The 24,366-nt window shown below is 38.2% G+C and overlaps 1 protein-coding gene across 1 annotated transcript in view; it reads left to right on the plus strand.

Annotated features, from left to right (window-relative positions):
* sting1 (stimulator of interferon response cGAMP interactor 1) overlaps window positions 1–23,869 on the plus strand; it is a 29,832-nt gene extending 5,963 nt beyond the window's left edge. Inside the window, exons 2-7 of the mRNA XM_072590195.1 lie at window positions 4,805–5,034; window positions 6,401–6,596; window positions 9,275–9,383; window positions 16,334–16,566; window positions 16,829–17,015; window positions 23,449–23,869. Of these exons, the coding sequence (XP_072446296.1) occupies window positions 4,805–5,034; window positions 6,401–6,596; window positions 9,275–9,383; window positions 16,334–16,566; window positions 16,829–17,015; window positions 23,449–23,633 (1,140 nt within the window). The 3' untranslated portion in view covers window positions 23,634–23,869. The remainder of the gene's footprint in view (window positions 1–4,804; window positions 5,035–6,400; window positions 6,597–9,274; window positions 9,384–16,333; window positions 16,567–16,828; window positions 17,016–23,448) is intronic.
* Window positions 23,870–24,366: the final 497 nt, after the last annotated feature.

Below are 24,366 nucleotides of genomic sequence, written 5' to 3' on the forward strand. Positions count from 1 at the left end.
TGGCCTCTTCCTGAGATATTTGTATCATCGATAGTCACAGGTGAGGTGCCGGAACACAAGCCAGGGAACTATAGACCAGTTAAACTGATGTCGGTGGTTAGCAAGTTGTTGGAGAGAATCCTGAGGGACAGGATGTACATGTATTTGGAAAGGCAAGGACTGATTATGGATAGTCAACATGACATTGTGTGTGGGAATCATGTCTCACAAACTTGATTGAGTTTTTTTGAAGAAGTAGCAAAGAGGATTGATGAGGACAGAGTTGTAGATGTGACCTATATGGACTTCAGTAAGATGTTCGACAAGGTTCCCCATGAGAGACTGGTTAGCAAGGTTAGATCTCATGGAATACAGGGAGAACTAGCCATTTGGACACAGAACTGGTTCAAAGGTAGAAGACAGAGGGTGGTGCTGGAGGGTTGTTTTTCAGACTGAAGGCCTGTGACCAGTGGAGTGTCACAAGAATCGGTGCTGGGTCCACTACTTTTCATAATTTACATAAATGATTTGGATGCGAGCATTAGAGGTACAGCTAGTAAGTTTGCAGATGACACCAAAGTTGGAGGTGTAGTGGACAGCGAAGAAGGTTACCTCAGATTACAATGGGATTTTGATCAGATGGGCCAGTGGGCTGAGAAGTGACAGATGGAATTTAATTTAGACAAATGCGAGGTGCTGCACTTTATGAAAGCAATCTTAGCAGGACTTATATACTTAATGGTAAGGTTCTAGTGAGTGTCGCTGAACAAAGAGACCTTGGAATGCAGATTCATAGCTCCTTGAAAGTGGAGTCATAGGTAGATAGGATAGTGAAGAAGGCATTTGGTATGCTTTCCTTTATTGGTCAGAGTATTGAGTACAGGAGTTGGAATGTCATGTTGTGGATGTACAGGACATTGGTTAGGCCACTGTTGGAATATTGCATGCAATTCTGTTCTCCTTCCTATTGGAAAGATGTTGTGAAACTTGAAAGGTTCAGAAAAGATTTACAAGGGTGTTACCAGGGTTGGAGGATTTGACCTATAGGGAGAGGTTGAATAGGCTCGGGCTATTTTCCCGAGAGCATTGGAGGCTGAGGGGTGACCTTTAAAGGTTTGTAAAATCATGAGGGACATGGGCAGGATAAATAGACAAACTCTTTTCCCTGGGGTGATGGAGTCCAGAACTAGAGGGCATAGGTTTAGGGTGAGAGGGGAAGATAATAAAGAGACCTAAGGGGCAACTTTTTCACGCAGATAGTGGTACATATATGCAATGAGCTGCCAGAGGAAATTGCAGCATTTAAAAGGCATCTGGATGGGTATATGACTAGGAAAGATTTGGAGGGATATGGGCCAGGTGTTGGCAGGTGGGACTCGATTGGGTTGGGATATCTGGTTGACATGGACGAGTTGGACTGAAGGGTCTGTTTCCGTGCTGTACATCTCTATGACTCTAGATACCAACCTTGAAAATAGAAAGCAGTTGTTCACCTATAAAGAGACATAATTTTAAAGAGGAAGGGAGGAGGTTTAGAGGGGATTTGAGGAAAACTTTTCTCTCAGAGGGTCGAGTTGGGTCCAGAATGCATTGCTGGAGGAGTAGTTGAAATGGGAAATCTCGCTAATCTTTAAAAAAGTATTTGAATGAGGATGTGACATGTCATAAAATTCAAGGCTGTAGGCATAGTGCGGTTAAACAGAACTAGTGTAGATAGTGGTATATTTTCGGCATTACAGATTTGGTGGACTAAAGATCCTCTTCTGTACTGCATGTTTGTGGGATTCTATGAAACCTTTCCCAAACTCTTGTCTCGTGTCAGTCTGCTCATGATTCAACCTTTTGAAGACAGAAATATCAAATATCCATTCTGTACCACTAGGGGATGCTATTGTAACATTCCTGGGAGAGACTATTCTAAATGTTGTTATTGGACAGAAGTGAATCAGACTACTATGTAAAGTCATAGATAGAATTATAGAGTCACACAGTGTGGAAACAAACCCTTTGGTCCAATTTGTCCGTGCCAACCAGAATTCCCACCTGACCTAGTCTCATTTGCCAGCATGTGGCCCATATCTCTCTAAACTATTCACGTAACCATCCAGATGCCTTTTAAATGTTGTAATTGTACCTGTCTCCACCACTTCCTCTAGCAGCTTATTCCAAAGAAGCACCACCCACTGTGTGAAAAAATTATCCAATAGGTATTTTTTAAATCTTTCCTGTCTCACCTTAAACCTATGCCCTCTCGTTTTGGACTCCACATCCTAGGAAAAGACCTTGGGCTTCACCCTATCCACGATCCTAATGATTTTATAAATGTTTATAAGGTCAGTCCTCAGCCTCGATACTCCAAGGAAAAAAGCACCAGCCTATTCAGCCTCATCCCGTAACTCAAACCCTCCAGTCCCAACAATATCCTTGTAAATCTTTTCTGCACCCTCTCAAGTTTAACAACATCCTTCCTATAGAAGAGCAATCAGAATTCTATACAGTATTTTAAAAGTGGCCTCACCAATGCTGTGTACAGCTGCTACATGACATCCTATACTGAATGTTATGACCAATAAAGGCAAGCGTGCCAAACGCCTTCTTCAGCATCCTATCAAACTGTGCCTCCACTTTCAAGGAACTATGTACTTGCACCCCTAGGTGTCTTTGTTTGGCAACCCTCCCCAGGGCCCTACCATTAATTGGATAAGTTCTAAGGGAGAAATAAATACCATTGAACCTGAGACAATTTGTTTTGCATACCTGAATTTGTGTCAACTAGATGGTTATTTTTAATAATGTCATCAAGAAATACATCCTATTTTAAATACAATCTTACAAAGAAAATTTTAACTCCAACAAGTGGGTGAGGTTGGGCCCAATCAGAGATGAAAGATCTAAATATCTGAATCCTAACTTGACAAACGTTGGTTCCTCTCACTGGAGGCACTTTGGTAATTTCAATATGAAAGTGAGACTACATGTTTTATTTTTAGACAGTATTTCAAGTTTAACTGGGGAACTGGATTTCTCAAGCTTTGCGACATCTAACAGTTACAGGATTAGAACTTCTGCAACCAGTAGGTACCTTTTCACTCACCCGGTGGGTTCAGCCTGCCAATTTCACCAACTTCTGCATTTAGACACCTAACACAACCCTTGTCTTTCCATTGCCCCAGAAGCTGAAAATCCCCCCTTGGACTCCTACCCTCCAGATCTCCAACCACCCCTTCTTACTGGGTTAGAGATTGGTCCTGCCTAGTCCTATGACCCCGTCTTCACTAGGAAGCCAAGCCTATCATCTTAGGTTGGCTTCTGGGCAAAGTAAGGAAGTGCACAACAGTTAGGCTTCTCCCACTGTACCTCACCCTTGTCCATCTGCTAGATTAGAGTGGTGCTGGAGAAGCACAGCAGGTCAGGCAGCATCCGAGGAGCAGGAAAATCGACGTTTCGGGCAAAAGCCCTTCAGATTCCTGATGAAGGGCTTTTGCCTGAAACGTCGATTTTCCTGCTCCTTGGATGCTGCCTGACCTGCTGTGCTTCTCCAGCACCACTCTAATCTGGACTCTGGTTTCCAGCATCTGCAGCCCTTGTTTTTACCTTGTCCATCTGCTCACAACCGATCATATATTTAATTAATGTTTCCCTCCGACAAGTTTGAATTTCTGAGAAAATGGTATAGGATTTATTTCTAATACAAAAAAGTTTTGAATGATTCACTTCATTCCTTTTATTGTTAGGTGCTCTTGATTGCTCTTTCAGACTTGATTGGTTCAGTGATGTATAGTAATTTCTCATCAGTAATACGTCAGCTCCTTAACCTTGGTTTCAGTTTTGTATTCCTGAGGTAGTTTAGCTCCATTAGACTTTTACAATAAAAAGATACCCATGTCTAAGTGATAATTTCGGATAATTATATCAGATAATTAATGGAAGGAAAAAAATGCAAGAAATCACTTCAAACTAATCTGTGTAATTAGGAGGTGGGGACACAGGTTCACAAGCAAAATGTAAGTTTCAGAATGAGGTCAAGAAATTTATCTTCACATAGAGAGTTTGATCTTGACTTTGTGCAACAATGTAAAATGAGTAATAGGTTGACAACATAGAGTCATAGAGATGTACAGCATGAAAACAGACCCTTCGGTCCAACCCGTCCATGCCAACCAGATATCCCAACCCAATCTAGTGCCACCTGCCAGCACCTGGCCCATATCCCTCCAAACCCTTCCTATTTATATACCCATCCAAATGCCTCTTAAATGTTGCAATTGTACCAGCCTCCACCACATCCTCTGGCAGCTCATTCCATACGCGTGCCACCCTCTGTGTGAAAAAGTTGCCCCTTAGGTCTCTTTTATATCTTTCCCCTCTCACCCTAAACCTATGCCCTCTAGTTCTGGACTCCCCGACTCCAGGGAAAAGACATTGTCTATTTATCCTATCCATGCCCTCGTAATTTTGTAAACCTCTATAAGGTCTCCCCTCAGCCTCCAACGCTCCAGGGAAAACAGCCCCAGCCTGTTCAGCCTCTCCCTGTAGCTCAGATCCTCCAACCCTTTCAAGTTTCACAACATCTTATCTCTCCCATGTTTTTATACATATTGTATTAGCTGTAAAATGAGCGGCAAATTTTCTATCAAACATTTTGTGAGAAATAATGATCAACGAATAGAACTGTTTCAGATAGAGTTAATAGCTAGTGGAAACCCTAGTATCATTTAAGAACCAATTGAATGTACAGGACGTTCCTGGATGGTGTAAGTAAAATGGGCTATTTTGACCATTTGCATCAATAACTCCTGGTTTGTGATTTCTTTCACTCTCACAGATGGTAGTCTTATCACAACTGTTCGCAGATGACATACCACTGCCTCGTGGTAATGCAGCCAAATGGTCATCCATCTTTGTGATGCTTGCATCTTTCAGCTATATGTTTATTTGCACTGAAGTAAACATCGTTGCACAGCAAATCATATTTCAGCTTTTTATATCATTATTAGCTCAAAGTATGTTAAAGCTGTGTGATTTTCTGGAAGAATGCAGGCACGTTCCTTCCAGGTATGTACATTCGGTTGTTAAAGAAAGAATGTAATTATCAGCAGTTATGTAAGCACCAAACATTCCAAAGCAGTTTTTTATAATTCATAGTGCCCTGTTTGATTTGCTGGATCATGTTGTTGACTTTTGATGTTTCCTAATGTAAAATTAATGATATAAATGTATAAAAAATGTTAAATTTTCATTAGGTCTTTAGATAAAGTCCATGTTTCTGTTGCCAACCATAAAGGCTTTGGTGGTAGGTCCTTGATTTTGAATTGATATCAAATATAAATAAATATATTTTGTTCTTTAATTCAAGTATTGTTGCCTGAAAAATATTACTAAGACATTGCTCATATTTTTACACATAAATTCTGTGAAATAGTGAATCCGGATTTTACAAATGATAAAGAATTATCTGTTCTTGTAATAACACCGCTTGAGATCACTCATAACTGTTCTAAAACAATTATATAAGCCATAATACAGGGCTGTAACTAAAAAAGAAATCCTGTAATCCTATTTCAATGCTGCATGTTTGATATTGACATAAAATGACTGCTATACCATTCATAATTAAATAATTGGTCACAAAATGTATATAGATATTATATTAGGTATGCACTGTAGTAACATGCAAACAAACATATTAAACTTAAGTATACCAAAAGCTTTCGTGACAATTACATTGTTTAGGCAGTCATTTACAATTCCATGCTAAGAGATCCTTTCTGTACAGAATGAAGTCAATTAGATCATCCTCTCTGTGCTGTCTATCTCCCAGAAATTAAAACCAATCCCACTAAACTGCTTTCTTTCTGTATACCTGTAATTTCCACTCCCGTAAATACTTATCTAGAACCCCCTTCAAAACATGCAACAGAGTCTGTCTCACTCAATGCTCATGATAAAGTATTTTAACCTACAATAATTCTCAGTATTAAGAAACATCTTAGTCTCTGACCATTGACTCTCTAACCATGTTCAATAGTTTCGTCATACTCAAAAAATGAGCATGAAGCCTTGGCTTATAACATTATCTATGGAAAAACTGCTGAAGAGTTAGCAAAAAATATTGTAAAATATTTTCTAATCAACCTCCTCAGAGGTGCTATTTCACACCTCTGGAGCAGGTAGGACTTGACCCCACTCCCAAGAAATATTTTACTTTCAAGCCTCTTAATTCCTTCCACATGATGATGGTTAATTTGTATAGCTGTCTACAGATCGAAATTGATGATTGAACAATTTCTAATTGGCTAAGAATCTATTTAAATGCATGACACTGTAAAAACTGGGTTAATTATTTCTTGTATGAGTAAAGTAGTTTAATTTTTCTTACTAATATTTATAATGAACTTTCAATCATACTCTTATTTTGCAGATACAAAAATAGCTGGAAGGCTTTTAGTGCATCATTTAATCAAAACGGATATGGCTATCGATTAGTAGTATTTATACTATTCTATTGCATTGTTCAGCACTGTAGGATTAATGATGTTCATTTTACAAGTTCTTTGGCATGGAATGTAAGCAGTTACTGTTTCTGCTGTGCTTTCCTCAAGGTTTTTGGATTCCTTGTAAGTATTTCTTTACTAAAACTACATTTTGTAATACTTAATCCCCAGATATTTTCGGGAATCTTTGTCTGTTTCAGGTTTTCTTTCTTTGACACTAATTGGCTGGTGAATTCTATGGCATGTTTAGTTAAGGCTGAAGTAGAATCTAAGAAGAAGTGTATGAATGGGGTGGAGAAGTGATGGTGTGACTGGGCTGGTAATCCAGAATCCTAGTCTAATATGCTGGGATGTGGGTTTGAATCCCACCATGACAGACGGTGAAATTTGATTTCAGTGAAAACTTTGGAATTAAAAGTTATGATGACCATGCCACCATTGATGATTGTTGAGGTAACCCATCTGATTCACTAATGTCCTTTTGGAAGAAAATCTGGACTGGTCTACATGCGTCTCCAGACCTACAGCAATGTTGTTGATTCTGAACTGCCCTCTGAAATGGTGGTGTTCCTCCAGCTCCTGCTTGTCTACTCTGAAATGGCCCAGCAAGCCACACAATACAAGGGCAATTAAAGATGGGCAATAATCTGACCTGACCAGCAAATCACACGTCCAGTGAGTGAATAAAAAATTTCCCTAATAACAGCTTGACGTACAGTTCGTAATACAGTTATTTTGTGAGTTAGTTTTATTTTATATCAGCTTTTACATATAGGCAGAAAGTTAGATTTATTTAAAGGGTAACAAAATTCCTAAAATACCCAACTATTTAATTAAGAAACAGTAGGAAAGTGTTTCCCAAAGTTTTTATCCAATGTTACTCCATATTATATGTTAATGTCTTGGAGTTCTTATCCAATATGAACTTTTGATGGGACTGAAAGAATGACAGTCATTGTATGGTGGAGGGAGAGATTTCAGTCATTGAGTGTATTAGAGTAGGCATTAGTTCTTATTGGGGTCAATCTAAGCTCTACAGTAGCCATTGCTGCCTCAGAGCTTTCAAACACAAATTGTTCTCTCAACCCACATGGGAGTTTGTGAAACCCTGCAGTCAGGAATCTAATTAAAAGTAAAGTTAATATTTGTGACCCTGTAGAAGTACAGGGTGTCATTTTCACCTTCCTAAGGTGATAAAAATAATGACAAACAGGATGGTGTAATCAAATGAGTCCAAAAGTCAGATTTGTGTGTTGGGAAGACATAAGTCCTATCTTCTCAGATGGTGTGATCAAATTCACACTATAGGGTGACAGGAAACCCATTTGTATGAATTTGTATCTCATTTCTTAAATATTGCACCCTATTAACTTCCCTTCCCAAATAAATTCCTTCCCGCCCCAGTTGAGAAATTTGATGCTTCAAAACTCGACAGTAAAAATGAGGTAAGCATTGGGTTAGTTCCCCTGGTTCAAGTCCATGTGACTTCACAATTGTTTTGGTATCTATTCTTTACTTTAGATGGAACTTCTACAATTGTGGCTCATATCTCTGTGATCATCAGATATGGTGTCTCCTTATCCTACAATCTACACAACTGGCCAATGGACAATACAACAGCTTCAGTCCATCAGGCAACATGATATCAGTTAGGCTGTGGCAGCTTTGTTGGGAAGCGTAGTCAGTAGTCTCTGGTCCTGAGGTTTAAATTTAGTTCAGAGGCCACAGTCAGTCAGGCAGGGTGGAATGTACATAATCTGGGGCATTTCAGGGATAATCCATGATGTTGTCAATGCTGCAGGCAACTCAAAACTGGGGATTGGCCTCATTATATTTGATTGCAGAGGGAATGATCACAGTTATGGGAGGCAGTTGGTCTTAGGATGGATGGGATCTGGTAGTGTATAGTTGGGGACTGTGTAGTCTTGAAGTAGGGGGACCTCAAGGCAAGTCATATTCACTATGGGAAGAGTTCCAATATGGAAAGCATGTAAAGCTGACAGGGTATAGGCACCTCAAGAGCTATGGGCCCCAGGGTAAAGCTCTGCCTGTGATCCACAACTTAACCCCAGTCTTCATATCCCACAATGTGCTGCAATCCCTGAGGCTCCTAGCTCTTGAAGTGCCTATGCCCTGTGGGCTTTACACGTTTCCCATATTCTGTGAGGTTTTCTGACGGTTATTCCAACATCATCTTTCTTTTGTTACATTTTAACTATAGTGTTTGAATAAATAGTGTTTTGCTTAATATCAGGTAGTTTGACCAATCAAATTGCATGTGATATTTACCTTTAAAGTAAAATACAGTTAGGGTGTAGGCTAACTTCTTAATATTCTTTGAGGGGGCCCAGTCCAGTCCATAACATATTCAACGTGCACTGTATTGAATGAATTGTGTAGCATCTTGCTTGTGTTGATAAAAAGCTGAGAAGCACATGCATTATATCTCACTCTGAACCACGACACACATGATGCCATCCAACACATTCTCCACTGTTCCTACCTTCATATAGGAACTTCAGCCCATTTGGACTGACATATTGTGAGTTTCAGAAAGGTATAGATGGTGATCAGTAGATTTTCAATAGGAATGAAAAAAAATTCACATTCTCAAAAATACATTTGATATGTTTAAAGTTTTGGAGTGAATACTTTTGTCAATGTTTTCTTTCAATTTAGACATTGCAACACTATTGTGTTAAATCTAATAAATGTGCCCGTGCCTATGAAATACATATTTTCTGTTTTTAGTACACATATGTGTATTTACCTGAGTAATATGTTTTGACACTATTCTGCAGGATCTCACTCCAGCTGAAATTTCAGAAATCTGTGAGAAGAGTAAATTTAATGTTGCTCATGGATTGGCTTGGTCCTATTACGTTGGTTACCTGAAATTAATTTTGCCAAGTGAGTATTAATAACATTTCTTTTGTAAGTTTTCTACTGATGCCATTATAATACCAGTCAATGACCACTGGCCATATTGCATTATGAACTATTTAAAATCTACCCTATTTGCTTGTATATTTTATACATAAATATTAAAAACTAATTAGATTCATCAATTAATTCCATAACAAGTCCTGATATAATTCACACAATGTTCATAGAACGTAATTAGGAAAGCTAATAGAATGTTATTGTTTATTGCGAGGAGAATTGAATACAAAGGTAGGGAGGTTATGGCTTTTGTATTATGCATTGTTGAGATAATATCTGAAGTACTGTGTACTGCATTGGATTCCTTACTTAAGACAAGATGTAAGTCTGTCTGGAAGCAGTTCAGTGGTCTGCTGGACTAATACCTGAAATGGACAGGTTGCCTTATGAGGAAAGGTTGGACAAACTAGATTTGCATCCAGATTCTGGATTAGTGGTGGTAGAAGAGCACAGCAGTTCAGGCAGCATCCAAGGAGCTTTGAAATCGATGTTTTGGGCAAAAGCCCTTCATCAGGAATGAGATTTGCATCCACCATAGTTTAGAAGATTTAGAGGGTAACTTCATTGAATCATGTAAGATACCATGGGATCTTGACAAGGCAGGTATTGAGAGGATATTGCTTCTTTGGAAATAGTCTAGAATGAAAGATTACTGTTTAAAAAAAATCAAGAGTCATCCATTTAAAACAAATGAGGCAAGAAAAATTCTCTCAACAGTATTAAGTATTTTTAAGACAGAGTTGGATAGATTCTTGATGAGCAAGGTCATGAAAAGTTACCAGGAGTACTCAGGAATGTGAAGTAACTAGATCAACTGTGGCCTTATTGAATGACAGAGAAGGTTGAAGAGGCTGAGAGGCCTACTTGTGCTCCTAATTTGTATAGTGTGATTATGATACATATGAGTCACTGTTTAGTTGATGGACTTGATAGAATAAGTCTATCGATACCCAGACGTCAACAAAATATTCCACATTCTTTGTTCTTCTTGCAGATGTGCAACATTCATGATGAACAGATTGATTCCTTGGGAATTGTTATTCATTATTGTTTAAAAACATTATTGCTGGCACTGAGCTTGTGCAAGGATTTGGTAGCTCTTATCAAAATCCTTTCTCTGATGTTTTAAGGAAGGAATTGACCATTTTAATGAAACATCAAAGCAAAAGGAAAAGATGTTTGAGATGTGTACAAAGTAATCAATTCATTCTTGGCCAATATGACCTTAAAACAAAAAAAGACCAGCAGAACAATAATGATTAGACAATTACTTGGTACAGTCCAAAAACTATTGAGCTGTTTATCCCAACAGAACAGGGAGGAGTAAGGGGATCCAAGAAGATTGACGGCATAAGAATTGCTCAATTCCTGACGTATATTATCCCAAACAGCAGGTGTTATGCAAACCTCAGTCTGTGACTTCATATCTCAATCAATGATAATACTAAGGACATGGTAGAGGAGAATTGAATGAGGACTTCACAGATATGTTCTAAGTTAATGAATCCTAACTTTTCAACATCAGATAGTGCATTCCAAATATCATTGACAATGAATGTCACTAAACTCGACATTTATGATACATTAACCTCCAATAATTTGTAGATAAATTAATATTTATGGATTTTACTTATAAGGACTGCAGAAAGTACCTGGTGAAAGCTCTCATAAGACAAAAATAGCTAAAGTTGATGCAATAGACATGAAGGCAAATTATTGCCCTGATTAAGAAATGGATTGAAAGCCAGGAAAAACTACAATAATCAGGCCCTCTAATTGGCAGAATATGACAAGTAGCATCTTGTGAAGGAGCTGTGCTTTTTCAGTGTATTAATGAATTACTTAGACCATGGAATAGAATGCCAAATGAGCAAATTTGTCCATGACGTGGTATTAAGCATAAGTAGTGTAATTGGAACCATATGATTACAAAGCAATATTGAGAGATTAAGGAAATAAGCATAATGACAGCACAAACTATCAATTTATAATCCACTAAAAGTCTTAGAGCAGCATTTTATCACACCAGAACATTTGAAAGAGGGAGGGTGTAAGATGCTTGACTCACAGCATTCACTATTCCAAACAGCAGGTGTAAATACAGAATAATGGTCAGCTACCAGATTGATGTGTGATCACACTGATCACCAGGTAGCTATTTGTCCCATTTTTAAAATCTGCACAGGATGCCGTTTTTCTTGTGTTTCTGCTGCAGCAATATAGGCAGCGTCCAAAATCTCCTTCTCTGGTAGATTGAGATTCTTGTTTCACGTGTAGCTCCACTGTGCTCCTGCCGTCAGCCACAAGGTGGAACAAGCACTTTGGGAGAGCAGGCAAGCTGGAAGATTGCAAGTTTGCTTTCTTCTGCTCTCATTTCTTGAGATGATTAATATTAAGTCCCCTCACCGTCTTATTTCCCTTATGCCACCATGCCTCAGCAACAGCCAAAGTTCCCCATTCCCAGTCTCACCAGCAAAATGATGAACAATGTATATCACAGGTGGCACAAAATACAAAGTGAGCACTGATCCTACAGAAAATCAGACAATTTATATAAATGACTTGGATGCAGGAATTGAAGTTATAATTATCAAATTTGCTGTAGATACCAAGTTAGGTCACAAAATACATTGTGAATTAAAAGTAAGGTGACCACAAAGGAAAATAGATAGGCTTAATGAGTGGGCAAAGATATGCAATTTGGGAAATTTGGGAAAGGAATGCAATGTGACCATTTTGGCAGGAAGAATTTTAAAAAAGCATATTATCTAAATGGTATGGAGTAGCAGAGCACTGTGTTGCAGTGATCTAGTGCATTAGTTGCAAAAGAAACAGTGATTAGATATGAATACTAATAGAATGTTATTGCTTATTGTAAGTGAATTCATTATAAAATTAGTGAGTTTTTGCTTCATTTGGATCACTGGGCACAGTATGAGTCACCTTATTTAAGAAAGGATGTAACTGCATATGAAATCGTTCAGAGATGGTTTACTTGGATGAACAGGGAGTGGATAGGGGTAAGGGAAATAGGGCAACACAGAAAAGAGAAGCAGGAGTAGGCCATTTGGCCCTATAAACCTGCACTACCATTCAATATGATCATGGCTGATCACCCAAAGTAGTACCTTGCTCCCCTTTAGTCCTAAGAACTACATCAATTCCCTTATGGAAAACATTCAATGCTTTGGCCTTAACTGCTGTCTATAGAAGAGAATTCCACTCTCTGGGTGAAGTAAGTTCTCATCTCAGTCTTAAAGGCCTATCCAGTATCCTTAGACTGTAATCCCTAGTTCTGGACTCACTGGTGATTATGAACATCTTTCCCCCATCTACCCTAGTCCTGTTAGAATTGTAACAGTTTCCGTGAGATTTCTCCTCATTCTTCGAAGTTCCTGTGAATATAGTCCTCGCTGATCCAGGCTTTCTACATATGTCAGTTCTTCATCACTGGAGTTATCTAATAAACCATGATTCCACTTCCTCCATAGCCAAAGCCTCCTTCCTCAAATAAAGAGACCAAAATAGAGACCGTTTAGGGCACAGTTCCCTGAATGAGTGTTTTTCCTTTTGAGGAAAGATTGGATAGGTTAGACTTTATCCACTGGAATTTTGAGGATAAAGACATGACTTGATTGGAGCATAGATGAGGTAACAATCAGATCAACATAAATGGTGGAGAAGGACCAAGTGGCTCAAATTGAGATATAGACTTTCCAGTCTTGTAAAAAAGCTATACTGCATAATGTCTTGATTTCCTTGGTTGCTTAGATTCTCAGTTACTTTGTTTCCTTGAGAGTTTATTGTTATGTTTTTCTCTCATTTCCTCATACTCCCTTTGTTAATATATTCTCCCTGAAGTCTTTATATGGTACTTCCCTTTTATATTTTTTTGCACACCAATAACTTTTAGTATCCAATGTACCCTTTCACGGTTTGATTGATTTCTGACATCTGCATTTTCTTTTGATTTTTTTTTTCACTCACTATTATTACTATTCATTCTTAGAATATGAGTTCCATTGGCAAGACCAAGATTTATTAGCAATCCCTAGTTACAGACTAGCAGCAGGAAAAGATTAGCTGGTCCCTCAAGTGACCCCACATCAAAATGGTTTGACCATTACATTCCAACAGTCTTTCACACCACAGGCATTCCCAAGGTCTGTAGGTTCCTGGAAGAGGCAAAAGAAACAGAATACCCAGAGTCATTAAGGAATCAAATAAAAGTGTAAAATGATTCACAGCTCCCTCAGGCAGTTAAAATCATTTCACAAAATCATCTGAGCCAAACCTTCTACAGGATGTAATCTCTGCCTGTCTAGAACCTGATCCAGCTCCTTCTTGAGATTTATAAAGAATCAGAACACCATTGGGCAATGATTTCCAAATACTTAAAATAATCTCTAATTTCTGATCCACTCTGGTTCCTATTGTTTAACCGTGTCTCATCTGGTTCACCCCAAGCTGCAAAAATAAAAACAATTATCCATAGGACAACCTATCTCTGATTAACTGGTGTTCCTTTGCAACAAAATTTATTGTAGCTTTCCTCTGAACCTTTTCCAAGGTCACTGTTATTAAAGGTAATGGTCCTGAAAGGATGTTGGAGACTGCATTATGCTCTACCTAATCTCACATCATATAGTCTTGGGTGGGGAAAAGCCAGAAGATTTTCAGATCTCAGACCTGTTATGCTAGGTCTTCTCATAATCCTTGTAATAATGGTCAACTGCCTGATGTAACTTTTACCTGATTGGTGTCATGCAATGAATTACATTTTGTTTACAACAATATTCTGGTTAAGATTTACAAGTGATTTTCCTCTACCACTGTTAATCAAGTAGACCCTTAGACTTTTTAAAGGAAAGAGAATCATAGCAAATTATCCCAACCACAAACTTGTAGTAGTTGGAATTTGTTTTTATTTATTCATGTTGCTGCTGGACCAGCATTTATTGCTCAGCTCTAATCGCTCTTGAAAAGGTAGTCGTGAGTGATCTTCTTGAACTGTTGCAGTCTATATGCTATGGGCTGACCCATTATATTATTAGGGAGGGAATTCCAGGATTTTGATTTAATGCCACTGAAGGAATAGTGATATATTTCCAAGTCAGGATAGTGAATGGCTTGGAGGGCAAGTTCCAGATGGTGTTGTTCCTGTTTATTTGTTACCCTTGGTATTCTAGATTAACACCCACTTGGAAGGGCGTGAATGAATTAGGGATAGTCAGAATGATTTTGTCAGTGGGAGGTTATGCAAATTAAAATTTGTTCGAATTTTTTGAAAATGTGATCACATATGCTGATGAGAGAAGTTTGGTTGATATAGTTTGTCTGGATTTTATCAAAACATTTGAGAAAGTCCCACACGGTAAACTGAGTGAGAAGATTAAAAGGCATGGAAAATTGAGGAAAACCTGGAGATGGATTAGAAACTGTCCCAGTGAGAGGACACAAAGCATAGTGGTAGAGACTGTTTGAGAGACTGAAGGTCAGTGTGCCACAAGGATCAGTAATTGGGACCATTGTTGTTTGTTATGTACATAAATATATAGATGAAAATGTTAAGCAAATTTTCAGACAAGACCAAGATTAGTAGAGTGATTAATAGTGAAGAAGATGGTTGTAGATTACAGGAAGATATACATGGAAAAGTTAGATGGCAGACCAGTGGCAGATGGTATTTAACCCTGATAAGTGTGAGGTGATGCACTTTGGAGGAAGAAAAAAAATGAGGGAAATATTTAATGAATGGCTGAAAACTGGGTAGCTTAGAGGAACAGAAAGATCTTGATGTAATTGATCACAGATCCCTGAAGTCGGCAGAGCACGAGAATAAGATAGTCGGGAAGGAATATGTGATACTTGCTTTCATCAGTTGTGGCACAGAGCATAAGAGCAAGGGGGTAATGTTGGAGTTGTATAGAGCATTGGTCAGGCCACAACTGGAATATTGGTCACCTCACTACAGTAAGGATGTGATACGACTAGAGGGGGTACAGAGAAGGTTCATCACAATGTTGCCTGGGTTGGAGAAAATTGAGCCATACGGAGAGACTAGATAGGCTTGGATTGTTTTCTTTAGAGCAGAGGAGACATAAGGAGCTTGGACAGAGTGAATTGAGAGCAGTTGTTCCCCTTGGTTGAGGGGTCAATAATGAGAGGGCATAATTTGAGGGTAAGGGGCAGGAGATTCATTTCACGCAGCAGGTGGTGTGAATCTGAAATGCAATCCCTGGGAAGATAGTGAAGACTGGAAACCTTACATCCTTTAAAAATGTTTTACTATTTCAAATAGCATAACATTCAAGAATATTGAACAATTGCAGGAAATTAGCATTAGTGCACTTTTAGTGGTGATTGTATTGGTATAGGAAGAACCTTTTCTGCACTGTATAAATCTATGAATCTAGCTGGAAATGTTCATGACATTCCAGCACATACAACAGTCGCCATCATTATATCTAATCCAAATTCCACACAAAATGTTTTTGGAAAGCACTGCACAGTAATCATATACAGGAAACCTCACCAAATTCAATTCTGACTTGGAGGTTGGTTAACTTCAGAGCTACATAAGGACTGACTTTATTAACTTTTACAGTACAGAGTACTGTACATTTACTTACTCAGACCATTTACATTTTGTTTTATTAAGAGTTACTCTAAAATTAAAATAATTTGCTTTACCTCTAACAATAATGAAATTGATGTATTAATTAAAATACTACAGTAACATTTTACATCACATAGAAAGCATTAACATTCAAACTATTAACAGTAGTTGTAAAACTGAAGTAAAATAGTCAAATTGAAACCTCGCCTCCCTGTATGCTTTGAAATTAAAAATATTACTTCACATTATTTATTTTGTATTGCTGCTTAAGTTAACAATGTTTTGTTTTATTTATCAGATCTGGAAGAAAGAATAAAGAAATGCTATGTTAAAAATGTACTAGATTGCAAAGAAAATTGGAAGTTATACATCCTAATCCCATTCAGCTGTAAGATTTATGGCAAATTGGAGAAGATGGACAGCAAGATTGAATTCTGTCAAAACCTGCCAGAGATCTGTATTGACAGAGCTGGAATAAAAGCAAGAAGTTACAAGAATAGTATTTATACCATTTATGATCAAAATAACAGGGTACAGAATGCATTACAATTAATTAAAGATTATCTTATACCTTCTAGAGTTGAATTCTGTGGAATATTTAAGGTCTAAATTTTATATGAATGCGTAAGAGCTGTTTACAAACTGAAAATTTTTGGTGACGTTAATTCTAAAAATTATACTTCAGATAAATAAATATTAACCTATTGATATGAAAATAGATAAGTTCATTAACTCGCTCCTTCAACTTGCTATTAACCATAACACTAATATTGTGCCTTCCTCCTTGTCATAGCCTCATCATTGTATCCTTGAATATGCCACACCACTGGGGTCACTGTTTGAAATGTCGAATGATGCCACTGCAGCCTTTAGCAAAGAACAGCGCCTAGAGCAGGCCAAGTTGTTCTATATCACCTTAGTGAATATCCTGAACAACTCTCAAGAATGTGCAGGTTACTTTAGACTAATTCCATATGATGGTATGTATGAGTATTTATTTCTGCACTTGTTTAGTCCTAATTCATATGAGTTACAGAATCTCAAGTTTAGTCCATCGAGACAATTATCAAATGATTTACATCAAATTCCTATTCAAGTATGTAAATTGATGCAAAACTCAAATTTTTCATCAGTCTTCATATGAGCAAAATGTATTTCCATAGGTGGCAAAGAGACATTACTCTAAATTCACTATATAATATATGCAGAGTTTCATGATTCAAATAAATTGCTATTCTTCTGTTCTCTTTTTTTAAGAATGCTCATGAGTTCACTCCATTTCTGATTCATGCATTTGTCAACCACTGACATACCCTTTAACATCAAAATAAAGCCATCAAAGGGCACAGATTCTGAATCATACCTGACAGATAACTTCCCTGTGAAGTCTGGGCTGGATTTTTCTTCCTGACACTGAGCAAACACACCCAGGTAAACCAAATGAGAGGCATGGGGGGGCTGCAGTTTACTAAGTAAAGTCATAAAGATATACAGCAGAGAAACAACCCTTCAAGCCAACTTGTCCATGCTAACCAGATATCCCAAATTAATTCAGTCCCATTTTCCAGAATTTGCCCCATACCCCTCTAAACCTTCCTATTCATATACCTGTCCAGATGCCTTTTTGATGTTGTAATTTTACCAGTCTCCACCACCACCTCTGGCAGCTCATTCCATACACACACCACCCTCTGCATGAAAAAGTTACCCCTTAGGTCCCTTTTAAATCTTTCCCCTCTCACTTTAAACCTATGTCCTCTAGTTTTGAACTCCCCTACCCTGGAACAACAACCTTAGCTATACCCCCTATCCATGCCCGTCATGATATTATAAACCTCTAGATGGTCACCCCTCAGCTTCCGGCACTCCAGGGAAAATATCCCCAGTCTATTCAGGCTCTCCGTGTATCTCAAATCCTCTAACTGTGGCAACATCCTTGTAAATCTTTTCTGAACCCTTTTAAGTTTCATAATATCCTTCCTGTAGCAGGGAAATCAGAATTGCATGCGATACTCCAACATTATTCAGACAACCTTCCAAACCTGGGAAAATCTTTTGGATCCTTAGCTGAGCATTATTAGCAGAGAGAGAGAGAGAGTGCAGAATGTTGCAGTACAGAACAATATAAATGTTCTTTTACATGAATCACAAAAAGTCAGCTTGCAGTTACAGCAAGTAATTAAGAAGGCAGATTTAATATTGGTTTTCACTGCAAAATGGTGTAGAAATAAAATAAGGAAGATAACAGTCATACACTTAAAGTCATATTAGGGTTGCTTTTAAGTGCTTGTTCAAATACAGCCTTCCTTTAGATTGTTACATTCACTAAGCTGGGTGTATTCCCGAAAACTGTAGGAAGCACACCACCAGCTAAGTTAATTCATGGTGCTTGGGGTAGAGCTCCAAGGATTTGGGAATCTTTTCAAAGGTAAGTATAATCCCAGTTGCTAACTACAACTATCTTATAAAGTGAAATGTCATAAATACTGTGAATGATTATGGGGTTCTCTCCGTTAAAGGTCAGAGACCATTAAATTGACTAACACTGTGTAAGCATGAAAGTTATTCAGTGTATTAAAATTGTCTGTATTCTGCATTCGATATGGAGAATCAGATATTACAGTATGTAAGAGATCCTGTAGTTCAATTTTCACATTAGTATAAAATGCTGATAAATGCTGAACATTTGATGCACTCTTACTAACTCGTATAAGCATTAATAAAACACAGCCATTCAGATAGGGTAGATAAAAAGCAGATAAAAAGAATTAGTCTCTAGTGTTTGGGATTCTAGAACAAGGGGCATTGTATGAGAATTAGGTCTAGTCTGTTCAGGAGAGATGTGAGGAAGTACTCCTACACGTGAAGGGTGGTAGATGTTTGGAATGGTCTCTTACAAATGGCAGTGGATGCTGGATCATTTGTTAATCTTCAATCTGAGATAGATAATTTTTTTGTTGAGCAAAGTTTTAAAGGGATATGGGCCAAAGGTTCCAGTCATGATCTCATTGAATGGCAGAACAGGCTTGAGGGGCAGCATGGCCTACTCCCGTTCCTATGTTCCTTTATATTCAGTATAAGATGGTTTGATCTACTTACTGTCTCCTAATATTGTCCAAATAAAAATCATGTAAACATTAGAAAATGAGCAGGAGTAGCTGCTTTAGTCCCTCAGTCTGGCTCTGCGATACAATAAAATCATGTTTGACTCGACTATGTGGCCTTAAGTTCAATTTCTACCTGACCACCCTAAGCTCTTCACTCCCTTTATCAGTTATTAATCAAACAGCTGGATAGTCGACCCTGATACAAAAGGAAGATGAATGGAATATGCAGTTGAACGTTTATTGGATAGCTTGAGCCAATCTTGAGATGCCAAGTGAGAGAAATTTCTCAAGTACTGATGTTAGAAATCCATCTCCCCTGTTCTGCATAGTGCAGTTTCCTGAAATACAAGCTGGTTTCTGTACTTCAATGCCAGAGTCCATTGTTTCCAAACTTGATGATGCCTTTCATCTCTAACATGTAAAATATAGATAAGTGAGGACCTTTTCATACCTGAGTGGGTGGACTAGTTTGAGTCTTTTGATAAAATGTTAGTTCAAGTTTAGATGATTTTAGTTATTTCATGTTAGTTTCTTGCAGCTTGTAACTAATATATGTGACGTGGTCAACTGATCTTGTACCATCTCAGTTCGTTAAAGTCAGAGGGATTAAAATCGGATGATGGAATTCAAAACTAATGTTCCATATTTTGATGCAGAGAGGTTGTTTCCCCTTGTGGGAGAATACAGGAGCAGAAGGCGCAATTTCAGATGAAGGGATTGCACATTAAAACACAGATGAGGAGGAATTCCATTTCTCAATCAATCTGTGGAATGCTTTACTGTAGAGGCTGAGTGGCTGCGTATTTTCAATGCTAAGATAGATTTTTAACCAGTGAAGGAATCAAGGGTTATGGGGATAAAGCAGGAAAGTGGAGTTGAGGACTATCAGAACAGCCATGATTTCATTGAATGATGAAACAGAATTGATGGGCCGAAATACCTGATTCTGCTCCAAAATCTTATGGCCTTGTATTTTATTGCTATCATGACATTGTGCACAGTAGTCTAGGTTATTGCCTCACCAATGCCCTGGGAAGCTGTAGCAAGACTTCCTTATTTACATTTTGCATCCCCTTGCAGTGAAAAATCAATGTTCATTTTTCCTTCTAATTACTTGCTGTACCTGGATGCTAACATTTTGTGATTCATGCAAAAGAACACCCAAATCTTTCTGTACAGCAGCATTCTGCAATCTCACTCAGTTTAAATAATACTCTGTGAAATACGTCCACAGAGGCCGATATCCTCTCACCAAGTCACCCACGTGGAGAGTCTTTGACCTTGATCCAGCTCTCAGAGCTAGCTCTTAGTGTGAACAAGCTGCCTGACACTCCTATTCTTATCTGTCAGCCAGGGCTCCCTGCTTGGACTAGGTTAACAGCAATCGGGGAACCATGTTCTATGATGTCCACCTGGCTGATCTTGTTACAATCACTACACTCTGCATTTCTGTCTTTTTGTCTGCCAAAGTGGACAACTTCAGAACTTGTCACATTATACTCCATATTCTAAATGTTTACTCATTCACTTACCCTATCTATGTCCCTTGCCATACATCCAGGATAAAATCTTGTGATCCCACCAGAAAAATGTAGCAGGATGGGTCAGGGAATTTAATTGTGTAAGAATCCCAAAATTAACTTCCTGGTATCAGCATGGAACTTGGGAATCAAGTCTTTCAATTTTTAAAATGACAGACATCATGAAGCCCTCTTGCATGCATTTGCATGTCATGTATTCTCATGAAAGGCCATGTCACCTGAATTATTTCTCTTCCCAATTAAATTTTCTGTGCATATGCAATGCGTGCCTTCAGATTCATGACTGGATATAAGTGACAGGCAGCAAGTGTGTGTCAATTGGATTTAAAGTGAGTAGCCATTGATTTGTACTCTTAGGGAAGTGTTTCCAAAACAGGTATTATTGGGATTGGGTGGCACCAGTTGAAGGTGATACAGAGTCTGGCCAAGTGAAGCAGGGTGCCTGGAGAAGGCTGTCCAATGTAAAGGAAGGCAGCATATATTAGCAGAGGAAAGAGATTTAATGTCATCATGTGCATAGTTCACCTCAAGATGGATGAAGGTCTTAATTCCATGTAGGAATGAGAGAGAAATGGTCCCAAACGGCATTGCTGAGGGTATTGCAGAGCAGGTGGAAACCTGACATTGAGGATGCAGGAAATAGGATGCAGTGATGGGGGGAATGGGATGCTGTTGGGTGGGTGCTCCAGGGTCATCTTCAGGTGCTGGATGATTTCTTGTGGGGCAGTGCTCATAGAATCTAATAGAATAGGTGGCTTGGATAACAGGAGAACTAGGAGTGTTCAGTGTAAATAGAAGTCATCAACTGATTAGGAATTAGAGAATAAAGGAGAGATTTTGTGAAAAATTTGAGATTGCATCTTTAAGGATAGGATTCAAGTAGGATTTTGAAATGAGCAGCCCTAGATGCTGGCAATTGTGAGTCAAAGAGCCTTAACTTCTTTGTAGAAATCTAATTTTGTATGCAGTTAACTAAAATCTCCTATTTTAGTTCTCAAATGCTAAAGCTTAAGATTTTACACATTCTCCACTGAGAAGCAGTTGAAATGACATACTTATGGAAAGCACCTTTTTCACCTTCTACAGGTTGGTTCTTACTCTACTACTGAGGAAGGAACTAGCTGTTTATTGAGTATCTGGTGACTGGTTAAAGTCTGTTCTATTCCTAAGACCTGGATAGTATGGGAATTGGTGGTAAGGTTAATAAAATTTATTTTGAGAAAATACACCTAAGTGAATAAAATGATTAAACAGTTAATTAAAATAAATTTACAGGTGGCAGGAGTGTCAATGTGCCACAGCTGCAGCATATGGACCTCATGGATGCCAGTCTGACCCAGGGCAAAACATCAATAGGAAGCACTTGCATTTGTAGGAGTGTGGGCTCAGAGTTTGAGTTGGAGCTGATCTTAAGACATTGTAACATATCAGGGTGGGAGAGAATTTCCTGGATGCTTTGGACCAAGAGGCAGTCACACCGTTTAGAATAAGATCTTCTGATTTGAACAGATGAGTATGACTGCAAGTGAGGCAGGTAAGGGGATCCAGGATGCATGCACTAGAAACCTCAGTCTTTGGAATTGTCCAACAGGTTTGAGGTTCAGCTTGTTTTGCTGACAGTTGGGGTTGCAGGGTCGATGAGCAAGTGGGGCAGCGAAGTGGAATGTAGTGGAAGTAGGGGACAGTACAGTGAGGGGAACTGACAATGTTCTCTCCAGCAAAGAACAAGAGTCCAGAAGGCTGTAATGCATACCAGATGCTAGGATTTAGGACATCTGCTCAAGACTGGAGAGGAACATTTTTCGGAGAGGGTGAATTGCAAAAGGCAAGTATAGGAAAGTTAATCAAATGTTATTGTTACTGCAAAGGGAAATGCATACAAAAGGAGAGTATTACTGGTCTCTTTCTTGAAGGAAGAAAGTAGATGCATTGGAATGAATTCAGAAAGGGTTTACTAGACCTGTATTGGTATGTTGTCATTTGAGGAAAGGTTTGATAAACCAGATTAAGAAGAAGCAACTGGTTGAAACATAAAAGGTTTTGAGGGGCATTGTGTGACTTGATAGGAAAAGGATGCTTCTGCTTGTGGGAGAATCTAAACTAGTGGTCTGTTTTAAATTAAAAGCTTTGCTATTTAAGGTAAAGCTGAGAAGACTTATTTCTCACAGAGCATCAGCAGTCTTCCTGAAAGGTGTTGGAGGCACAGCCTTTCATTTTTTTAAGGCAGAGGTGGGTAGAGATTTGGCAAGTGAAGTGGAAGATGCTTTGAGGGTAGGCAGGCATGTGGAGTTGATGTTACAATTAAATCAGCCATGATTGTATTAAATTGTGCAGTGAGCTAAATGGCCAGTTGGCTCACTTGTGCTGTATTCCATACATTTATATCTGAGGAAAACAGAAAAACTTGAACAAAAATAAAAGTAGGGCCTGTTTAGGATTTGGCAATAAATGGTCTAACAGTGTTGTGACAATATGGGTGGAATATTTGATGGAATGCGTAGCAAGATGTTCATTCGGGAGTGAATAATACCACTGATTGCCAGTAAATTCATTCACAATGGATAACAACAGACTTGACGGTGAGGATGCAAACTTCTTGGAAGCAACCAGTAGATATCAACATTGTAAAATGCACTAAACAGAAGGTGGTTTTCCATTGAAGAAACAATTCCTATTATTGTCCCTGAATCAACAGTTCTTTGATATTTATAACATTGCATTTTATATGTATTTCAAATCGCATATCTATATATTTTACATTGCAGATGACTTAGAGGAAGGACAAATGGACTCACATTTTTTATCTACCCTGATCCTGAAGCATCTGGCACAGGAGAGAATAGAATATACCGTACCAGAACAAGCCACTTGGAATGAACTATTAAATGAAGACCAATTAATGATCAGCAAAAGTGATGATCCACAGACTTTACAAAGTATAAATCACTAAGTGGTGTTTCTTCATCTATATATTTTACTGTAATTTTTACTAGTGCCTTATTTCAAGATTATATTGCACTATTCAGTGTTGACACATTTATAGATGCCTATACTAGATTTAAAAATTGTCCATATTCCTTTTGAGATTAAAATGGAATATCAAATTCAAGTGACAAATATCAGCCAAATTTCTGTACAATTCTCAGGAGCTCTTATCCTATCCACTATGCGTGAGATATTGTCTAAAATAAGAGTGCTTTATTAGATTATTAATAAATATTTATCATACTGCACAAGGTTGGTCAATGGCTGGCAATTCTTTTTTGTAATAGCGATAAACTTCATGCATGAAGCTGTCATGATTGTGCAAGCCAATCAAGCTTCAAAATTGAATTTATTCCCAATTTACTACAATATTTAGGGTATAGTTTGTTTTGCTTGCTATCTGCTTTCAGGGTATTCCAAAATGAGGGTCACAAATAAGATTGTTGCTACTAAAAAATAAATTCATCCAGCAACTACATGCTGTAGTTGAGGCAAATATTAGATGCATTTAAAGGAAATCTATGTAAGTGCATGTCTGAAAAAGAAGGTTATGTTTATTTGGGGAGATGAAACAGAGTACGAGGCAAATTGTGCAGGGGAACATAAAGAGCAGATGAATCAGTTGGGCTGAATGGCTTATTTCTGGTGTGTAATTTTGTAATGTAAGTGCTGGGTGCTGCAATGTTTTCTTCCTTATT

Source organism: Chiloscyllium punctatum, chromosome 20 (genome assembly GCF_047496795.1).
Source record: "Chiloscyllium punctatum isolate Juve2018m chromosome 20, sChiPun1.3, whole genome shotgun sequence".
Taxonomy (NCBI): domain Eukaryota; kingdom Metazoa; phylum Chordata; class Chondrichthyes; order Orectolobiformes; family Hemiscylliidae; genus Chiloscyllium; species Chiloscyllium punctatum.